At 42.8% G+C, this 22,234-nt stretch overlaps 1 protein-coding gene across 3 annotated transcripts in view; it reads left to right on the plus strand.

The window, feature by feature from the left end:
• stxbp4 (syntaxin binding protein 4) overlaps positions 1 to 22,234 on the plus strand; it is a 42,248-nt gene that overhangs the window by 3,040 nt on the left and 16,974 nt on the right. The window contains exons 1-8 of one of the 3 annotated variants that reach the window (XM_011488558.3): positions 10,107 to 10,534; positions 10,751 to 10,824; positions 12,342 to 12,437; positions 12,516 to 12,585; positions 13,217 to 13,291; positions 17,171 to 17,256; positions 18,563 to 18,716; positions 21,842 to 21,974. In XM_011488558.3, the coding sequence (XP_011486860.1) occupies positions 10,479 to 10,534; positions 10,751 to 10,824; positions 12,342 to 12,437; positions 12,516 to 12,585; positions 13,217 to 13,291; positions 17,171 to 17,256; positions 18,563 to 18,716; positions 21,842 to 21,974 (744 nt within the window). In that variant the 5' untranslated portion in view covers positions 10,107 to 10,478. Of the gene's footprint in view, positions 1 to 10,106; positions 10,535 to 10,750; positions 10,825 to 12,341; positions 12,438 to 12,515; positions 12,586 to 13,216; positions 13,292 to 17,170; positions 17,257 to 18,562; positions 18,717 to 21,841; positions 21,975 to 22,234 lie in introns of those variants that run through there. The other 2 variants (XM_011488559.3, XM_020712133.2) reach the window with 2 other exon arrangements.

The raw sequence follows: 22,234 nt of genomic DNA on the forward strand, positions 1-22,234 counted from the left end.
GAAGTTCAGAGGCTGACCACTCTACCTCTGCACCACAGCCACCCATGGACTCATCTCCACTTGGGAAAGGTAATCCCAGTGATTCATGACTTGGAGATGATATTACATCTTACCTGAGAGGGTCTTGGACCCAGCAGGCTGTTTTCATGTCCCCTCCAGCATGTGATGGGTTGGTCAGTACTGGAGCCTGGCTGGCCTTGGTTTGAAACTCTTTCTCCCAGTCGGGTGTCTCTGGAGAAGAAGGGGTTGTCCTTGTCTTTGTCCCGTGTCACACCTCTCTGGGGGCTGGCTGGTGATCTGCATGCGGGGCGGCCATTGTGTAGAGGTAGATTGGTCGACCTCTGATCGGAAGATCGCTGGTTTGGTTCCTGCCTTGCCCGCCCATGTGTCAAAGTGTCCTTGGGCAAGACAATGAAGCCCACCATGCTCCTGGTGAGTATAGGTTGGTGTCAGTGTTGGGCATCAGAGCCACTATCCGTAGCTGAATGGGACTGTGACTGGAAGCCCTTTGGGCCTTCTGAGAAGTTAGGAAAGCGCTATACAAGTAAACGCCATTTACCATTTATGTTGGAGTTCCAACAGACTGCTTCTAGAAACGATGGTTGTTGTTCAGGACTCACGAGCAATTTTGAGCCTTTTGTTTGGTCTGTAAGGGAACTTTAGCATGTGTAGCCTTCGACATGGCCATGGCCTTCTGGGTCTGTAGCCTTTGTCCGGGCTGGGACTTGTGCTTTCCATGCCTCTACGCTCTTGCGCGATAGTCTGTGTTGTCCTAAGTGGCTGTATTGGGTTGTCAAGGGGATTAAGGTTCTTTGGGTACTTTTGGGGTGGGGAAGTGGGAGGCCCTTACTGCCTGCTGTGGGCTCTGTGCAGGGGGGTCTGGGGTCCACACCACTCATTGTACATTTAGTAGAGAGGAAGACTCTAGTAGGCACATTTTTATTTGTACACATCTGCACACATGCAGATAGTTGTATGTGTGCAGTTAAGTGTGATGTATACAATGTATATTCTTTTTTGATTACGTTTGTTGGTATGAATATACTGTGGTACAAAAATTATTTGTTGGTCACAAATTCTCCAAGTTGTTCCACTTGAAAACTAGTGGTTGTTCTATAATGTTCATCATAGATACACTTTAACTGTCGGAGACTTAGGCTGCATTTCCACTGCAGGTCTTGATGCTCATATCCGATTTTCTGACTATATCCGATTTTTTTGACGACCCGCTTACATCATCTTTTAAAAGTGACCCGTATCCGATTTTTGCATTTACACTATACAATACTGAAAATATCAAACGTAGACATCCTGACGACTACGTAGCAGCATTTCCGCCTTCCGCGGACCTCCTTCTGAGTTTTGTGACTGCGGTTGTCATGGAGGCAACGCAGCGACGAAGGAGGCGTTGCCTTGGGCGCTCCAGAGGGGAGAGGAAAAAAAGGAGGGCTGCTCGGCACTCTCTGAATTTTGAATGAGGAAGTGTTTGCAGACGTGCTGTACTAACAGTTTGATCCAAGTGTTGAATCTTTCCTGCGCGATGACTTCTCTTTTTCCGACTGTGGTCAGAAACGCACGGGAGATTTTCTCCTGGGCGAAGGCGGATTCTCCTTCGGGGTTCACTTTCCCGTTCTGAACCCTCAGCCTCCAGAGTGGGTTAAGAAAGACTCCAAAACTTTTGGGGGAGACACCTTATTTTTAATTTACGGTTCTCCGACACTCTCCCGCTCCGCGGTCACACCCCCTCTCCTCTCTTAACACACACACCCACACACCACACGCCGTCCCCATCATACACGCCCCCACTCCGCAACAACACAAGCAAAGATATAACCGGCTTCTAGCCTGTTCCAGAGCAACGCTGTCCTGCTTGATTGGTTACCGTTTGCGTCCCGACCGGGACCGGACCGGAAATAACAGCGGTTTCCGACTACGGTCTGAAGCCTGAGGCTGACAGGGAACAGCTGACAGCAAAATCAGTGCACAAAAGCACCTGAATCATGTGATCCCTGTTGATGGTGTCCTGAGTTGACGTCACTGACGTACGCCTCGCATTTACTGGGGAATATCCGATTTGTCTGCTTACATGGGACACGCTAATGCATGTATCCGATTCGTATCTGATTTATTTCCACACATGAATGAGGCCTGTATCCGATCTGAGAAAAACGGAATCCATGCGCTTTTTTCCTGCTTACATGTTCACCGGTCATATCCGATCTGTGCCACATGAGAGGAAAAGATCGGAATTGGGTCACTTGAACCATGCAGTGGAAATGCGGCCTTTATGTAAAAAGTAATTCAGGAAATCACACTGATTGTTAAAGTATTTGTATATTGGGGCAGAAAAGTGTTTGATCAATGACAAAAGTTCAGCTGAATATTTTGTTATGTTACTGTGGTTGTCACTGACAGAGGTCAAACACTTCCTGAAACACTTCCTGTAGATCTTTAGCAGGTTTGCTCTTAAGCTGCGATTTTGGTCCATTTTTCAAGAACTGGGATGTTTTGAGGCTGTTGCTCAGCACAGACTTTCATCTTCCTCCACAGATTCTGTATTGGATTGAGGTCCAGAGACTGGCTAGAACACTCCAGAACCTTGAGATGTTTCTACATAGCTACTTCTTCTTTGCCTGGGCGATGAGTTTGGAAGACCCAGCTTGTCCTATCCACAATGTTCTTAACATATTAATGTTTTATTTAAGTAATAATCAGTCATCTTGTCCTCTTTGCAGAAAAGCATTTCTTCTCCCATTTTTGTTTCATTTGTGTAACCGGTCGCTCTCTTCGTTGTGCTGGTTAATTATTTGGCGTGACAATGTTAACTCCTGGAGAGAAGGCTCCCTTTATTTCTGGTAACAAACAGAAAACAATACACTGTATGATCCTGTCCACTCCAGTTCCTACACAAACAACACACATCAAAATTTAAGATTTAACAGTGAACCCCCAAAATATCTCTCCTAAACCATCAAACCTTGTAATCATCACATCACAAGTTAGAAACAAATATTGTTGTAATAATACAAATAAAAATTAACACCAAAAAGGACAATAAACAACAGGATGGATTTGGATAACAAATTATGTTATGTAATTTGTAAGCAGGACTGCTTGTGGTTCCTAGAATTAGTCAAAGTACGGTTGGAGGTAGAGCGTTTAGCCACCAAGCCCCTGTCTTATGGAATAAACTCCCAGCTCATGTAAGAGAGGCCGACTCAGTTTCTACATTCAAAGTTAGACTGAAAACATTCCTCTGTGGACAGGCTTATTATCAGACTAGTTAGTATTTAGAGATTATTTAACTTAATGTTAATTTGTTTAAATTAAACTTAATAACTATTTCTTTTAAAAGGCTGCTAGAAGTTGAAGCTGGGGTAACTATGGTGCACTGGGGTTCTGTCCTCTTTCCTGTTTTTACTTCTACCCTTCCTATCCTCTATTCTTGATCATTATTCATCATTTAGTTCTCCATGCCTCTGTTTGGTGCAGTGATTCATGTATTGTCCCTCTTTCCCTCCTGGGGAGTGGGAGTGCTTCCAGACTCCAGTTGGTTCATCCGTGCTCCAGTTCCTGACCGAGTACCTCGCCTTTGCTCCTGCTCCTACACCTGGCTGTGGTTCCTGCCTCTGGCTCATCTCTGGCTCGTCTCTGCTCTGTACCTGACCGAGTACCTCGCCTTTGCTCCTGCTCCTACACCTGGCTGTGGTTCCTGCCTCTGGCTCATCTCTGGCTCGTCTCTGCTCTGTACCTGACCGAGTACCTCGCCTTTGCTCCTGCTCCTACACCTGGCTGTGGTTCCTGTCTCTGGCTCGACTCGCGCCTTTGACTGTCCCCCCAACCACGGCTGGATGAAGCTCGTCTGCTGGACTTTTATATATGTAGTTGTAGATTTAGATAAGTTAATTCTTCTCTAAGATTTCTGGTAAATCGCCTGTCCGTCCTGGGGGAGGATCCCTCCTTCATGTGGGCACCCCTGAGGTTTCTTCGTTTTTTACGGAATCCGTTTTTTTGGGAGTTTTTCCTTACCGCGAAGGGGGGTCTAAGGGCAGGGATGCCAGTATAGCTTAGTCAGTTTGTTAGTTCATTTTAGTATTTTTCTATTGAACTCTTTGTATTCGTGATCCTTTTGAGTTCATGTTTTACTTCGAAGCCCATCGAGACGACTGTTGTTGTGATTTTGGGCTATACAAATAAAATTGAATTGAATTGAATTATGTTAGGATGATGGGACTCACCTCTCTGACAGGAGATCGTACAGAAAGGGGAGGGCAACAGTACCCTTTGGATCATATAGGGGGGTCAAAAGAAGAAGGAAGGAGAGGCTATGACTTGGAGTGTAATGCAGCAGTTCGTTAGAGATCTCCCAGGTATGGTAACACTTGAACAGATTTTGTGCTATTATAGAGAAAGATAAAAGTTATCCCGGTTACATTTGACCACATGACATTCTCCCAATCCTCCTCTGGATCATTCAGATGCTATTTGGTGAACTTTACATGGACCTGGACACGTGGTGGTTTGAGCACTGGGACCTTTTGAGCTTCACAAAGTTTGAATCCTCTCCAAACCAGCTCACCTGACCTGTTGGTCTCGTCCCGCAATCTTCCTTATTTAGTTACAAGACCTCAAGGTACTTAAAATCCTCTACCTGGGGCAGGGGGCGGGGCTCTCCACCCACCTTTAGAGAGCAATGCCTTCTACTGGAATTTCATAGTCAAATTACATTTTGGAGACAGTTATGTCCGTGTTGTTTCTACCTCAGATAAATAGCAACCCAATGATTGTAAAGACTCGGCTTTCTTTTTAAAGGCTCATTTGATGAGGATAGCCTGAGGATTTAACTACATTTTATATTTAGATTCTAAAAGTGTCCCATTATAGAAGCATATGTGTCTCGTATTTCAAAATAAAAGTCATTACCATAAATACTTTTTCATTTTCACAATAAGCTGCATTAGTTGACTCAAACATAAAATGAAAAAAAAAATACAATTAGAGAAACGGCTTTATTTGTTCTTCTTCGAGAAGAAGAACAAAAAAAGCGGTGCTGTCTTCTTCAACACCCCTCCTTCTGTCCCTTCATTAAAATAATAAAGAAAATGGTATTTGACATTGATTTAAAAAAAGTTCTCTGGTAAATGTGTAGTAAAATTCAACTAAAAATATCTAATTTGACAAATAAAATGGTTGATAGAAATGCTTTTACATTTTCACAATGAGACTGGAGTTCCCATAGAAAACCCAGGAATGTTTGCATGAGGAGAACATGCTAACCCCACATGGAAAGGCCCAGCCCGGATTTGAACCAAGGCATTAGAGTGCTGACCACTACACTACTAAACTGCAGGGTATAGCAGTAAAGGTAAACAGAAGTAAATAAAGCAGATAATCGATGGAAAGCAGCGTAAAATACTAGAGAGCAAGACAGGAAAGATATGGCTCTTTATTACCCCGAAACATTTACAGACCTGTGGCTGGAATTTCTTCACGTGTCCATTTTCACCTTAACAAAGGATCATTACATGTGAAAAGATTGTGTCAATCTTTTATTTGGCAAATCAACTGTGCTCCTCTACCTCCTGGAACCTTTGTGATTTTCCTCATCTTAAGAGTTGGGTCATAGCACCCCTGTATCATAAAGTCCCAGGTCGTGTGACCTCATTTGTCCTCTTCAGAGGGCCTACTGACTCTTTCCCACCTCCCTTTCTGCTTCTGCACTTGTTCATTCCTGAATTATTGACTGCCACTCTCGTTTTTTTGGGGGGCTTTAACAAAATTCCTCCATAAACTCCAGATGCTCCAGAACTCTGCACCACTTCTCTTCTTTGTCCTCCTCCACATTGCTGCCTTCACCTTCTTTCTCCGATAGTCTCCCCCCCACTTCCCCGTTCCTCTTGTCCATCTCAGCCCCACCAGGAGTAGAAAACTGTTTTTTTTAAAAATCATTCTATGTCCATATCTTGCCTGTTTTTTATATTGTAACTGTTGATTTTTAATGCTGAATCTAACCCTGTGTGTGGTGTCCTTTGGTGTTTTGAAAGGTACTTTTTAAATAACATGCATTGATTTTTAGTGCCATTTTCATTTGATTTAATGCAGAAATCAAAGGATTTGGCTCTCACAGTGTGGCCTGTTTTGTCCGGTCTGTTGATGCCGGTCTATAACGGGATCTTTGGCTCCAATTTATTTGTCTACTTAAGTGGACCAATATTAGTCTCTCCAAGATTTTCATGTTTGAAGTTAAGGCAATCAGTCTATAGAGCTTCAGGTCAGAATGATGATACTTTATAGGTTCTGGAATGAGACAGAATGTCTTCTATTGTGCTAGAACTTTGCTCTGGTGTGGTTCAGGAGGTGCTGCAGACCCCACATAGCTGAAGAACGCCTTTGGACTCTGAAGTTATTATCACCTCACCTCCAGCTTTGTTACTCTTCCCCTTTTCCAGCTGCTTTCTCCTGACATGACTGGAGAAATCCTTGTCCAAAAAATGTTTGAACAAATCCCAAAAATGACCAGCAGGCTAATGTGACATTGAAATAATGGCGAGCTCCCACTCTAGACATGACCTTGACTTCCAGACTAATGACCTTGAAAAACGAAAAGTGACCCATGATAGACACTAACATGTAAGAACATTTCAAATATGTGGAAGTTATTGAAATGTGAAATATGATCATAGGAGAATTTTTTTCAAAAGTCAGAAATCCGTTTTCCCCCCAGTTCCTTCTTTTATTTGCTTTTTTTCTGCTCAACTCTTGAGCATTTGTGGGAAGCAGCACAACACAGACAGGAGCAGATTAAATATGCAAGCAGTAATCCTGGGAGGGTGCAGCTCTTCCTCACATAAAAGCTTAGTCATCCTCTCTGCAGTCTAAGATATTCAGTTTGGAGTCAATGGAAGCAGCAGGATGAGCACAGATGAAGCACACTATCATAAATCTGTACATTTTGCTGCAGAAATGATCCAATGACATCTGAAGAGGAAACCCGATGAGATAAAGTCCAGAGAAGGTTGTCAAAACTTTGTTGTTTAGTTGCTTGATGAGTTTTGAGTGGCGCCCTCACCCAAATGCCCATCTAATACAAAATAAAGATCTTAGAAGTTGGAGTGGTGGGAGGGTTTAAAGTGAAAGTCTGAGCAAAACACCTGCCTGTTTTCTTTAGCCGCCGTGACGCCCCAGCGCTGCACCACGGCCACCTCTGATGGGAGAAGAATGAGCAACATTTAGAAAGTCCTTCCATAATCGTGTCCCCTTCACAGAGAAGGCCTCTTTCAGCCAAAGTGAGACATTCTTGTACAAAGTTCATCTGAAACTTCAGCTGCTCGTGTCATTTGTGCATTAATCACATGCATGCATAATATAGGGGAGCCCTGTACGAGTGCTGCTGATTTTTGGGTTGTCTGGGCCTGTGGGAGGTCGTAGAGAGGTGAGTGCAGGTGTGTCTCTCAGTTCCATTGAGGCTTGTATGGCGACTTTAAGGGACGCAAGGAACATGGTACATACCTTTGTTGTGCATGTTGTAAATGTGTTGTGAAACATTTGTAATAATAATGTAAGATACCTGCTCTTATGATGTACAGCTGTAAGGTGTCCTTAAGCTGCACTCTAGTAGTAGTAAAGTGTGTGCATTGGGTCCGTCCTGACTGCGAGCACACAGGGTGTCCAGGTGATACGCAAGTCCACAGAGGACGCCTGTAGAACGTCTACTCACTACACTCTCTCTAATTTACTACATTTTAATGGTCAGGTTGGAAAGAAAAAGCTCAATCAGTGCACACTTATCATTTGATCAGCACCAACAGGCTCCTTGCGCAGTGCACAGGTATTGGGGGGTGAAAAAAGGTCAAATCTATTTGACACGCCTGCGGCTCACCTACTTCACCCTTACTTACCCTGAAGTGTTGTGTTTACTCTGACCTGTCGCTCACAGCATGCCTGTAGAAAAACTGCATGAACATTTCTGCTCTACAGGAACACGCAGCTGTCTACGGTCTTATAATTGAATGGGGGTCACCATGGTGCCCTGTACAGATGTGCCCATTTCACGCCCGCAGACAGCCCTACCCATATAGGCAGTTGTGACTGAATCATAACATTGCTCCAGTTATGGTTCTGATCCATCCCAGGATACCAGCCTTTAGAGTGTCTGACAGCAATGAGTGTCCCTCATAACTGAATCAGATCATAGACTGAAGCCACTTTATCAGATTAGTTCTGTGATGGTTGCACTTTTAGGTGACGTGTGGTCGGCTGAAGGTGTGTTTGTTAAAAATGCTCGCCCATATCAACACCCCAGGCCTGTCTTTGACTGAAGTTAGTGATTTGGTTTGTGTGTGTGTGTGTGATTTGTGAAAGCTAATGCAGATTATCAGGCTTTAAGTGATCAGTTTAATTGCTGCGTCGTCGTGGGCCTGCCGTCAGCTTCCAGCACTTTGGAGAATTCTTTTGTTCAGGATGCTGCTGCTGCTTTTTCACATTCATTCACATAGAAAAGAAAACCTCACAATGTGTCAGTGCAAGTCCAGGATACTTCCAAATGGGTCAAATGAACAATTCCTTAAGGGTCTGCCTACATCCAGGATCAGAACTCATCCGTTTAGCCAGGTCTTTCCGAAGGTGAATCTAATGAGCTTGTAACCTCATCAGACAGCAGGGTTTGGATTTGGTTTATTGACAGAAACAGACGAGAACAATTCCTAACCTAAAGAAGTATTCAAAGGTGAACAGTGGAGGAAAATTGATAGTCTGTCCTCATTGTACATTTATTTTAGCAGTGAGGGATAGAAAATCACACAGAAAATAAAAAAAATAATTGTCTTTAAAAATGTATATATTTGATTTGCGTTTCATTGATGGACGTAAGTCTTTGAACCCTATTGCTGAAAAAACTTGGTTGGTACTTAGTGGCTAAAGCCTTCTTCTCAGGACAGAGGTCAGAGGAATTTTTTTGTTGATGAGCAGGTTTCTGCACATATCAGGAATTTTGTCCACTTTTCTTTACACATGACTCTTAAATCGTTAAGATTTGGTGGCTGTTGCTTAGCTACTCTAAGCTTCAGCTTTTTCAATAGGTTTTCTATAGGATTGAGCTCCAGAGAGCACCTGGACCACTCAATGACCTTGATATGTTTCTTCTTCAGCCATTGCTTGGTTGTCTTGGCTGACTGTTTTGGTTTGTTATCCAAGACCCATCCACCACCCATTTTAAGTCTCCTGGTCTCCTCAAAGAAACCCCCCCAGAGCATGATGTTTCCACCTCCATGCTTTACAGTGGAGATGGGCTCATAGGCAGCATTTCTCTTCCTCCAAACACGAGGGGTTGAGTTGATGCCAAAGAGCTCCATGTTGGTCTGATCTGACCACAGCTCCTTCTCTCAGTCTCTCTCTACATCCTGAAGGTGTTCATTGGTAACTTCAGTCTGCACATGTGTCTTCTTCAGCAGGGGGAGCGTAAACTATTCCCAATGGTTTCTTGGTGACTGTGGTTCCAGCTGCTTTGAGATCATCCACTAACTCCTGCCGTGTTGTTTTAGGCTGATTTCTCTCTGCTCTCGTGATCATGGAAAACCCACCAGGTCAGATCTGCTTTGAAGGCCCAGACCAAAAGGTGGATTGATGGTCACGTTGCACCAACAGTTGTCCCCTTAACCCCCAGCTTGTTGCTGATGGTTTTGTAGTCCATTCCCGTCTTGTGCAAGTCCACAATCATCTCCCCAAAACCCACCAAAAGCTCTTTAGTCTTTCCATGTTGGAGTCTGACTGATGGACTGATTCTGTGGACAGGTGTCTTTTCTACAGGTGATCAGTTCAAACAGGAGTCTTCAGTTCAGGTGACAGGTTCGTTAGGAGAGTCTAGCTGGTCTGTGTGAACCACAACTCTTAATGGTTACTAGGGGATCTATACTTATTTCACATAATAAATGTATGTCCATTCTTTAAAGTCAATTTCTTTATGTTTTTTGTGATTTTTAAAAAAATCTCTTTGTGTTCAAATGGACCTATTATTAGGATGACAGTTTCTTTTTGGGTGGGCAAACCTACAAAATCAGCAAGGGATCAAATATTTATTTCCTTGACCGTCAAAGGTGTAGGCTTTGGAGAGGCTTTTGTCTAGCCTCCCACAGCATTTCATAGATGTGTAAGACACATTAGTTTAAAACCCTGACACCCCTTTACTCTCATTGCAGTGAGTTAGGCTTAAGTGTTCAAAAGTGAGTCATGTCAGGACATGACAAAAGCAACCAAGCGTGTCAGCAGAACAGAGCAGACCCGAGGGTGGGGTGGACTGCGAAGCCTCTGCAGTTCAGTCAGTGTCGGCACAAAGCTTTTCACACACACGCACAGATGTGAGCTTGTGAGAGAAATCTGCTGTGACGCGGAGCTGAGCCTCGGGTCAGGACCAGCAGACAGCACCAGGCTCACCCGTCTGAGGAGCAGCTTTCATCTGGACCTGCAGCCCGTTTGGACCGGCCATGGAGGCTTCGGTTCATCTGTTTTCTCCCCCTCATCATTCTGAATCGCTGTTGGAGTGAGTTCCATGGCTGCATGTGGCGTTTGGGAGAAGAGATTTCATTGGTTGCATGTCAGTGTATGAAGGGAGGGAGGTAGACGGCAACAAAATCCTGTGATGATTTGATTATTTTCTGCAGCGGAGTCCCAAGGACACACTCACACACACAGAGGCTTTAACTGAGGCAGGATGTTGACGCGTTACTGAACCTTTTGTGTTTTCACTTGTTGCCAGGACAATCATGGGCCCACATGGCATCAACAGAGCCGTCCAGAGACTGGAGTTTGCCGACTGCAAGAAAGGACTCGGTGAGCAAGGAAAATTCCACTTTCCTTCAGCATGGCAAAGCTCTCATGGTACTGGAAAGCGTTAAAAAAAGTGAAGGGAAAAGGGGCCAAAACTAGCAAAAAAGAGATGTTAAACCTGCAGACAGATTGTCCTCCAGCTCATGCTGGAGCTTCAAGCATCTGTACATTTAACTTTTAAGAAGAGAGATGATTCGAGTTGTACTCCAACGTGAGCTGCTTCAAAACCTCTCCAACCAGAGTTGAGAACATCTCAACGACCCACTCCAATGAAAATGGTCTTTACAACATGTTCTTATGGCATTTGTCTGACGATGAAGGACATAGAGAAAAGCATTAAGCTTAAAGTTGCATTTTTGAGTAATTTTTTATTCAAATCATTGTGAATCAGAGGCAGACAAAATGTTGTTTGAAAAACCTGTAGTTGTGACATAGAAACTCCAAACAACTAGGTCCATGTACGTCTTCGTTTTCCTCGTCCCAGATGACATCTGGATCAAAACTCTACACCTGGATACCAGTCCCCCAACATTGATGGCCATTTTTGTTGGACTAGAAATGTTAGATTGGCACATGTAGGGGCTGTAAGCTAGCAGGAGAGCATATAAACAGAACATGGTTTATACGCTCTCCCGGGTTGCTCCACACCAACAGACCTGTCCATCACTCAGAGGTGCATTTCTAATGAATTCCTGCCACTCTGCAGAAAATAGAAACCTGTGTTGCCCAAGAGAACAACACAGGTTTTTTTCATTTTGGCTAAAAACTGCATAATTACCACATAACTGGGAATTATTTTACAATAGATCAGAAGATGATCGGAGTCAGACTTCAAGGCGTTCACGCTACAGCGCAGCACAGTATCGTCTTCAAAGAAAGGAGTTTACGAACAGCCCCAACATTGATCTATGGTGCATCAGCAGGGCCACTTACCTTCAAATGTTTATATCATAAGCGGATAAGTGCATTCAAAAATGTCCTTTTTTTTAATCTTGCCAGTTTGTCTTTAGAGCACTAAGCTGGCTTCTGCGTTTCTGAACAACAGCAGCTTCAGGGGGTGGTTGTCATGGCGAGGAACATGCAGACAAGACAAAAAGAGAAGGAACATGAAACAAACACTGCCGTCTCACTCTGCTGGCGTCTGACGACTGCATCCTTAAACAGCAATGTCTGCTGCGTAATGATGGTCCACACTAAGTGAGAGATGTCAGACTGCTTGGATGGGAGGCATATCAACCCTGTGGACCATGTGACATGCTCATTTGTTTTGGGCCCGTCTAAAGCCAGGCAAAGGCCCTGGAGGGTTTATCCAAAATGTTTAGAGTCCATGTAATTGCTCTGAACTGTCCTGAACTCTAACATCATCCTTTTACAGAAACCACTTTGGCTCACTTTCAGTTCTTTCAGGGAACTGACCAGGGATTTCCATGCTAGAATAGAAACACGCCAGAGGTGTGGCAGCTGTAAACCGCTGCCGTCTAAGTCTGCCCTGTTGTTGTCTGTGCACTCCGCATCCTCAGGTGTTAAAATCATCGGAGGTTACAAAGAGCTGACAGGCGAAGAGTTCGGCATCTTCATCAAGCGGGTGATCGCCGGCGGCCTGGCTGCCCTGGACGGTATGAATTTCCACAGCAAAGAGCATGATTGTCATTATCCCCTCACCTGACTCTGCCCCGTCTGCCCTTCTGTTCCAGGGAGGCTTAAGTCAGGTGACCTGATTCTGGATGTCAATAATATCAGTCTGATTGGAGCGACCAATGAGAGGTGAGTTCACAGCAGATTTCCCTCTTCTGTTTCGGAGGCAACTACACAGTGAGCATCCCATAATCAAGTGCACGCTCATTGGTGTCACGTGCACACAGATGGGGCAGAATGATGTTTTTTCCAATTTCAAGGACTTTGGTCATGTGACTTATTGATCTAAGTTTAATTCTGACTCAGATTTAAAGTGAATATGTGCACACATGCACAAACTGAAGGACAAACGATCATAGCTGCAGCAGATGAGGCATAATCCTGTGTTTGTGTGAAGGTGATGCAATGAGCCCATGTGCAATTTTTAGTAGAAGTTCCTTATCTGGCATTTAGAGCACCAAACAGGAACCCAGGAGAGCTACAAACCGCTCTTCTCTGTTGTAGCGTCAGTCTTTGGGGGTTTTGTCTGTGAAATTCAGGTTTCAGGCTGTTGCTCGTAGCATGTTGGGGGTTAATGGTGGCCTGTGGTGATTATCCTGTGTTATGATATTATCAATGTCCCCAAACCTGAGATGCAGCTTCAGCAAAGACAGTAGAAATCCTGTGATGAGTTGGATCATCCACATGTGCAGAGGGCCTTCAGCCACAGTCTTCTGAGGTTGCAGTCGTTGTCATGAATGCTTCATCTGTGTCCTGACAGGGCAGTGGAGATCCTAAGGACAGCCTCCCTCTCCAACCACATGTCCTTGTTGATCGCCCGGGATGAAGAGTCCAGGTGAGAAACTGAAACCACGCTTAACACACCATGGTTTGTTCAAATACGTTAGTTCTGATCATGGTTGGTTAATATGGCGGTTTGTTCTGATCAGAGTTTCTTTAAATTGCTGATAGTTACCCTGCTTTGTTCAAACTGTAGTTTTCTTCCGTCAGGGTTTCTTTAAATTGCGATTTGTTTGGATTGTCATTTTCAATGATTCTTCTGTGATTAGGTTTTTTTTTAATATATTTTTTTATTTCCAAAGCACAGAGATGCCATAGATGGTCATAAATCTTTAGTGTCTTTGCTTCGCGCCCTTCTCTCCTTCAGACTTGAGTCTGTGTGGAAAGCGACCCACAGCTCAGAGTCCTCAGGTTGAGGTCTGAGCTGACAGACGGGTGGAGCCACCGACCTGGCACCCGCTCTGCTGTGTGGATTCAAACGCAGCCTGACACAATCGGGACGCAGTGCTTTGTGTGCACCAGCTCTCTGCTGGGGGGGCGACATCTGCCCGTTAGAGAAGTTGCTGAGCAGAAAACCGGGCTGAAGCTGTTTGAGGTGAACGGACGGCCAGAAACGGGAGCATGAAACGACTAGTCTTCAGTAAGCTCCTGTTCTAGAAGGCAGTCTTGCAGCCTGCTCCGCCCCCCCTGTGTGTCCTCAGTCAGGGTGAGGGGAACAGATGGAGCTGAACACGCAATGGACAACAATCACGTGTTGTTTTGACTGCACAAAGAAAGTCGGCTCTCCCCCCGCTTCACTTGTTGTGAAGGTAGCTCTGTGCAATAACCCCTCCAACTTGACCTGCTCTCACTGTTGAAGGGGGGGGGGGGGGGGGGGGGTCACATGAACCTGTTTACGTTGTATTAAGGGGGTGTCCTGCAGGTGGAGAGGAAAGCCAAACCCATATAAATAGCTGAAGTTGTCTGTAAGGACACAAAAACATTTGAGGTCATCCTGCCGGGACAAAATGAAGCTGGAGGATTTCTGGATGCTGCAGGAACCACAAGGAGCTAAAGCTCCTCCATGAGGGGGAATCCATGAGAAACTGAATTGAATGGAATTGGGGGGGGAGGGCTTTTAAAAGATTATGCTTTTTAAGCTGCAGCACCAGAAATCAATTTTCATATTTTTGTTTTAGGACATTGCCCCCCCAATGGGCAAGACTGGTTTGATTCTAAAAGCTGATCTTCATTTTCTGCTTGGGGTTTTATTTTATGGCCCTGGTTATTTGGTGAACTATCAGATAAAGATGAGACAGAGGCAGAAATGACTTTCCTAAAGTCTGATTGTGTGCACAGTGAAAGGGAGTGATCCCTAAACTCTTCTGTTTATGGATCAGATGAGTGAAGAGGACATCTGTAAAATTACTAAATTTAACATGTCAATCCCAATCATTTAAAAAGATGATCAGAATCAGGTGTCCTGATCATTTGGTCTGACCACAGGTGTGAAAAATCACTGTTTTTACAAACATTTATGAAAGAATTGGCTGCTTTCAGGAGCTCAGAGAACTTCAGCGTGGAACTCTCATAGGATGCCACTTGTGCAACTAATCCAGTAGTGAAATGTCCTCGCTCCTAAATCAACTGTCAGCTCTATCAGAACAAAAAGGAAGAGTTGGGAACAACAGCAACTATGTAAACACGCAAACCGACGGAGAGGGGTCAGCGGATGCTGAAGCTCGGAGAGGTCAGCGACTTCCTGTACAGTCAATGGCTACAGAGCTCCAAACCTCATGTGACCTTCAGATCAGCCGCAGTACAGCAAACAGAGAGCTACACGGAATGGTTTCCATGGCCGAGCAGCTGCATCCAAGCCACACATCACAAAGTGCAATGGGATACCAGGACACCAAAACATTTTGGACAATTCCATCATCCCAACCTTGTGGGAACAGTTTGGAGCGGCCCCTTCCTCTTCCACCATGACTGTGCAGCAGTGACCAAAGCAAGGTCCATGAAGACATGGAGGACAGAGTCTGGTGTGGATGAACTGGAGAGAGTCCTGACCTGACCTTTGGGATGAATTAGAGCAGAGACTGAGAGCCAGGCCTTCCCTCTCCACCAACATCAGTGTGTGACCTCACCAATGACCTTTTGGAAGAATGGTCAGAAACTCCTAGAAACACTCCTGAACCTCGTGGACAGCCTTCCCAGAAGAGTTGAAGCTGTAATCACTGCTAAAGGTGGAGCCACATCACACTGAACTCTATGGGTTAGGAATGGGACGGCACCTCAGTTCATATGTTAGTCAGAGCATGTGAGCCAATACTCATGGTAGTATAGTGTATCTGTGAGAACAAGCAGGGCACCAGCCCAGACTGCAGGGAAACATCATAGTGACCCTTCATGCTGTATATATGCCTTGAAGTGGGGGTAATTGATCATAGCATTAAACTTTTGGCCAACTTTATATGAAAAAAAGAGAAATGAAGAATAAAAAGAAGTTGCTGATCATCATCACCCATGAATTCATCCTCACTTTCTCACAAACTCTGCTTTTACAACTTAGGGCTGTGACTATTCATCAACTTAATCAATGAGAGGATTTATATTCCTACGATCCAACCAGATCGATCTGTCTGAGGAAAGTTGCTGATTGAATCAACCTATAAATCATTTCAAAATGAAATAAATTGATTGTATTGATTTTGGAAAATACCATTTGGATGGGGCACTGTCGGTTTATTTATTATAATCTAAAACGGATCAGTCCATCATTCCAGTCCAATGTATGGACAGACTGAAGAAAGTCATGTGACCATCCAGTGTCTAGAATGTTCTAAGAATGTTGAACTTTAGAAACTAACATGTGAATGGATTTGACATTCATTCTAGTTTACTTGTTGGTTTGGAGACAGATTTCATTTCCACTTGATGATCTGGAAGAAATCCAAGAATCTGGAAAACTGTTCAGTAGCAGGAATTTTTGTCGCCGGTTAAAGTTTTTGCTAAAGATGTTCCGGATCCATTTTAAGTTGTTGAATCGGATCCAATCGGATCGTTCGAAATGAACCAATATCGACTCTGAATCATATGGACAACCATAAATTACGATATGATCTGAATCCTTATTTAAATGAATTGTTACACCCCTACTAATAACAAAAGCAGGGTTTGCTTAGCCTGCCGCTCTGCTTACCCACACGAGTCCACAGTGACGAGGAATATTTACAACAGTCAACCCTCCAGGAATGACGTCCATGCCAGTTCATCCAAAACAAGACACTCGTCTTTCTCAAGAACCCAAATAAAACAGGAATATTTTGTCAGCTACAAGATAAAAGTTGTAAGAGCAGGCCTAGTGTGAAGGCTCAAAAAACCATAGAACATCTCAGGGTCACCAGCCTGGATCCAGACAAACATCAAGACCTGCATGGAACAACATCAATGAGCTCATGAGACCAAAGAGGACAGACCGCAATGCACAAAAGCCAGTGAGGGACTGCAGAAGCCCAAAGTGGGTCAGAATAGAAGGCTTGGTTCTGCCGCCAAAAGACTTGTACCTGACGTGGCGGAAAGGACAGAGAAGCTGGTGGCTTAAAGTCTTTGATCTGTGACGGAACACTGGTGTGCAGACTCTGATCTGCAGATGTTTTTCATGAGCCCCTCACAGATCCGGTTTAAACTGCATTAGGAGGGAATCAGACCTGGCCTGGAACAGCCAGGGCTGGTCAGCAGTGTGAGTCCGGCTGACCTCCATGCGAGGGAGACAAACACTCACTGATCTGTTGGCTGCCCCTCTAGCACAAAGGCTCCAGGCCTCCATGGTTACTACTCATTTCTCCTTATAGTATATTAAATGTGGATATTCTTTAATGCTCAAACTTTTTATTTCCTAAGCCTGTTCATTAAAAGTCTTTCTGATAATGAAAATAGTTTTGATGTCTTTCAGGAGGGAGTTTGCAGAGTTGATGGAAAAATACGGCTCAAGCAACACCACAGCTTCAGGACGGATTTCTCCCACTCAGTTATCATCAGGTAAAGTGAGGGAGCAGCTGAAGCTCACAAACAGAAACTAAAACCTACAGGCTGTCTGTCAGGAAGGTCAGGAAAGGACCCAGAAGCCATCAGAGACTGGGATTGGTGGCGGATGAATAATAATAATGAATGATCATAAACGTGACAGAACTAGGAAACACAGAAGAAAGGGGACAACAGATGATCTGACAAGGACAAAGGGAAAACCCGGAACTTAAGTAGATGGAAGGTAATCAGCATAAACAGAAACATAAGCTCAGTCTCAGTCTTTAACTGAGGCTGGGCTCCTTGAGAGCCATGATCCTGGGCGGTTTCCAGCTCCCTTCCATCCTTGCCCCTGATTGGCTGACTCGGCTGTTTTAACATTCTGATGGACTAAACACACCTGATCCAGGTAATCAGCAGCAGGAAGTGCAGGGTCTTGAGGCCCAGGGATTCAAGTAACTTTTAGTTTTTTTATGCCCACTCACATTGACATGTTTATGGCATAAAACTAGGACAAAAGGAAAGTAGCGTCAGTATAAACCAAGAGAAAATAAAAACAATTCTGACAGCTGTATGGTGCCTCTACAGTGCACCTTAAGGGGATTTGAGGCAACGCCACCTTAAGATGTTATGCCAAGAGTTAAAAACCACAAGAACATAACTGATCTCTGGAGGCAGGAAGAGATTTTAAAGTTTACTGACATGTCAGTTTAAAAAGTAAAGAAATACAAAAACAGAAATGGATAAAATCCAACCCTTAAAAATGCAGCTACCAACAAAGTACTTTGTTGAAGTTGGGGCTCACCAGAGGCCAGAAAAATGAACTAAAGGCACCCTGGATATTGAACTCACACAAGCAGAACCACACAGCTCCCCCCCCCACCACCACCACAATACCAGCCTACCTACCTAAATACCTATTTCTTTAATAAAAAAAAATCCATTTCATGGAAGGTTGACATATAACTAGACAACAAAATATAACCCTGGTCATAGTGACTAATCAGAACCAACCAAACCCACGGCTCCATGTCAGCACAGAAGTGTTCGCTACATCTGTGTGTCTGCATGGCCGTAGGAAAAGAGTGCATGAACATTTTAGCTCTACCGGGTCACCGAGTGGACAACAGCCATGATATTTACATTATTTTGAACATAAATAATGAATACGGTTCTATAGAGCTTTTCTAACAATCCTGCTCTTCAAAACATTTATGATTCCTAACATTCTTTGCTGGTGCTGTTTTTTTTACTTTGATCTGCTCTTGTTTTCTCTCAAGTCTTTCTCCTCACCTCTTTCTCCTCGTCTGTTGATGTTCAGGAAAACTAACGGACACAGCCTCCTCTTCCTCCTCCTCTCGATCAGAAAGCCCCCAGCTGCTCAGTCCCAAAGAGGGAGTCACATCCTACATGCAGGCTCCACACTACACAGCAAACCCCTCCTACACTGTGCACACACCTGTGCACAACTTCAGGTAAGAGGGTGTCTGGACAATGCAGTGATGTTTTCATGCATCCATTTAGATTCCCCAATAGACCTACGCATATTTGGACTTTTTCGTTTGCCTTTAGTTTAAATCTTTAACACCAAACATGTGGCCGGCGACACCTAAATAACACACGCTCTTTAACCTACCGTAACTCTTCACAGGTTTATGCAATCAGTGTGAGTCAGCTGATTCTAACGCAGAGTAAAGCGAGATTTCATATCAGCTTTGCACCAAGACAGTAAAGAGAAATTATTTAACTTTGCCTGAAACCAATTGCCGATTGATTTTATATCCTTGTACCAACACAGCCTTGTATGTATCGGTGGTTTTATACTGTATATATGTTTGTGAGTGTGTGTGTGTGTGTGTGTAGGTGTGTGTGTGTATGTGTGTGTGTGTGTGTACGTGTGTGGGTGTGTGTGTGCGTGTGTATATATGCATTAGTCAGCCACCAATGGTCCAAGTTCTCCCACTCATAAAGCCGAGAGAGGACTGAAATTTTTGGATGAAAATGGTTATCTATATAAAAAAGACACCTGTCCACAACCTCAAACAGTCACACTCCAAACTCTACCATGACCAAGACCAAAGAGCTGTCTCAGGACACCAGAAACCACATTGTTGAACTGCACCAGTCCAGGAAGACAAACAGACTGCCCGGGTAACGAAGGAGTGGCTCAGTATGAAGTATTTCAAGGTCCTGGAGTGGCCTAGCCAGTCTCCAGATCTCAACCCCATAGACAATCTTTGGAGGGGGATGAAAGTCTGTTTTGCCCAGCGAGAGCCGTGAAACATCACTGCTGTAGAGGAGATCTGCATGGAGGAATGGACCAAATCGTCAGTAACACTTTCTGAAAATCTTTTGAAGACTAACAGAAAGTGTTTGAAAATGTTTGACAGCTGTTATTGCCAACAAATGGTATATAAGAAAGTACTGAGTTGAACCAAATACTTACTAATAATAATACTAAAACAGTGATCCCTCGCTATTACGTGGTTTACTTTTCACGGTTTCGCTACTTCACAGATTTGCATCGTGCATTGTGTTCTGCATTCTGATTGGCTAAAAAGTCACTCCGCTTCTTCTCTACCTGTGCGTCAATAACGTTGCAGTTTAATACGTAAAACAGCTCGCCAAATTAACAGCACGTACGTGCAAATTCTCTTGCATTTTCGAGTTTCTCTAAAACCCATAGAAAAAAGAGCAACAACTGCCTATCACTATGTTCTTCTCCCGAACAAACACAGCTGCACTGCGGGCTTCAAAAGAAGAAAACACTGCAGAGCGGAGTCAGGATGCAGCGACTCAGTCTGAAGAGCAGTGAAATACACCTGAGTCACTATTTGTCCAACTGTACTTTGTATTTTTTATAATCATTTTAAATTTTCTCCCGTTTAATCCAATTACTCGGGTCTCGGTGGGCGGGGCTAATCTCCAGGATTTGAAGCCTTCTAACTGTTCACATCGATGATTAAAATTATTATTTGACAGTACAGTACAGAAGTTATTTGTTGAAAAAAACGTTTCTAAAGTACTTTCATTTGTGAAACAAATGCTTGAGCCTGTAAAATGGTTTGTTCTCTCTTTCAATGTATAATAGAGTTTTTAATTGTATAATAATTTAAAAAAAGAGAGGTTTCTACTTCACGGATTGCGCCTATCACGGGTTCTTTTTGGAATGGAACCCCCGCGAAAAACAAGGGTTTACTGTAATCCATAATTTACAAATAAATTCATCAAAAATCAGGCCTCTCTCATCTTTTTAGGTGGAAGAACTTGAATAATTGATTTGATTTTAATCTGATTTTATGCATTGAAAAATTGATTTGCCATCATTAGTACTTCTTGATGCTGTTTTCCTGTTTTTTAAATTATACTTTACAGCATAAAGGCAAAGTATGAACATAATTGCATATATATTTATTTTAGTTAACTATTTATTTAATACATTGTATTATAATCCTAAAATCTTAATTTTAAAAAAAAAATATTCACACGACACTTTGTTAATTTGTTTGTTTAATCTTTCATCCACTTTTTTAATATATATATAATATACACAAACTTTATTCCTTTACTCCTTTGTTCATAAATTGATGATCATCTCTCCTTTTTTCAGTTGTTCCTTTATTTTTGTTATTGTTGATGAATTCAAAAACTTTATTCGGTCTTTACTAAATTACTCCACGTCAGTTAATTTTTATACATTTTTTAAAATGTTCAGTTGTTCACGCTTTTATCTTTTTTACTTAACTCTTTAAAAAATTATTTGACGTACTTTGCTTTTTGTCTTATTTGTACATGATTTCATCTTTTTGATTTGATATTTTGATTTGAAATGGTTTATTTCAAGCAATCAGATATAAATAATATACAAAACAATAGAATCATCAGTTATACATTCAGACAATGACAAATCCAAATTAGGATAATTAGACATATTAATAAATATTGCTTGAAAGGGAGTGGAAGGAAGAGAACTTCTATAATCCACCCCTGTTCTACTGTAACTATTTTATTATATGATTCATCATTATCTGGTTCATAACTTTATCAGACAGAATTAAGAATCCTGAAATATCAATAATCACATGACAAAGATGAATTACTTAATTATTTTGTAAAGAATACCTTTTTAGAAATCAACATGGCAAATGCTGATCAGTTATGTAAAATATATTCAGATTATGTTAATTATAAAAATGATGTATATGATTAACAATAATACTATATCAGTAAAATAGACACAACACTAAACTTCATAGCAAAAACTGATCAAGTATCAAAAGTTAAAATATGTGAAAATTATGTTTCATAAGGAAAAGTCATGAATCCATTTTTGGAGTAAGTGAAGTAAAATCATTAGAAATCAATCAATTTAACCATTTTCAATAATTGAATAATCTCTTGATCTTAAATGTAGTTAATAAATAATTCTAACATTCCTTTATCGTTTTTAAGTTTTGTACATTCAAATAATAATTAGCTGGACATAGTTATGTCAAATAAATAATGAAAAACCTGTAGTGCTGCTGTGACAGTCAGAGAGCAAACACGTTTGTGTAAACATGGGACCTCATCCTCCTTCTGGACTCCTCTCCCTCTCCAGTGACAGTATCATCCAGCTGATCTGTGTTGCCAAGGGAACAGGCCTGGGGCTCGTCATCAGGGGCGGAGCTAACCGAGCTGAAGGACCAATGGTGTTCATTCAGGAAATTGTGAATGGAGGAGACTGTCAGAAGGTGAGCTTGCTCACTTGATGCAACATTTTCAGGAGAAAACAGTTTTGTTAATTGAAAACAGCAGAACAAGTCAACTTTGTGCATCATGCTACATGTGTTGTGTGTTTGAGATCTGCCCCTCTTTGGACCAACGTTTTCTACCTGCCCCAAGCGAGCCACAATAGCACATCTGGTCCAGAGAATGTAAAAGCTGTGAAAGGTTCTAAGGAGGTCTGTGATGGAAAATGTGGCACTTTTAGCTGGAATTTATGTCCCTTTGT

This window comes from Oryzias latipes, chromosome 19 (assembly GCF_002234675.1).
Source record: "Oryzias latipes chromosome 19, ASM223467v1".
In the NCBI taxonomy this organism is placed as follows: Eukaryota; Metazoa; Chordata; class Actinopteri; order Beloniformes; family Adrianichthyidae; genus Oryzias; species Oryzias latipes.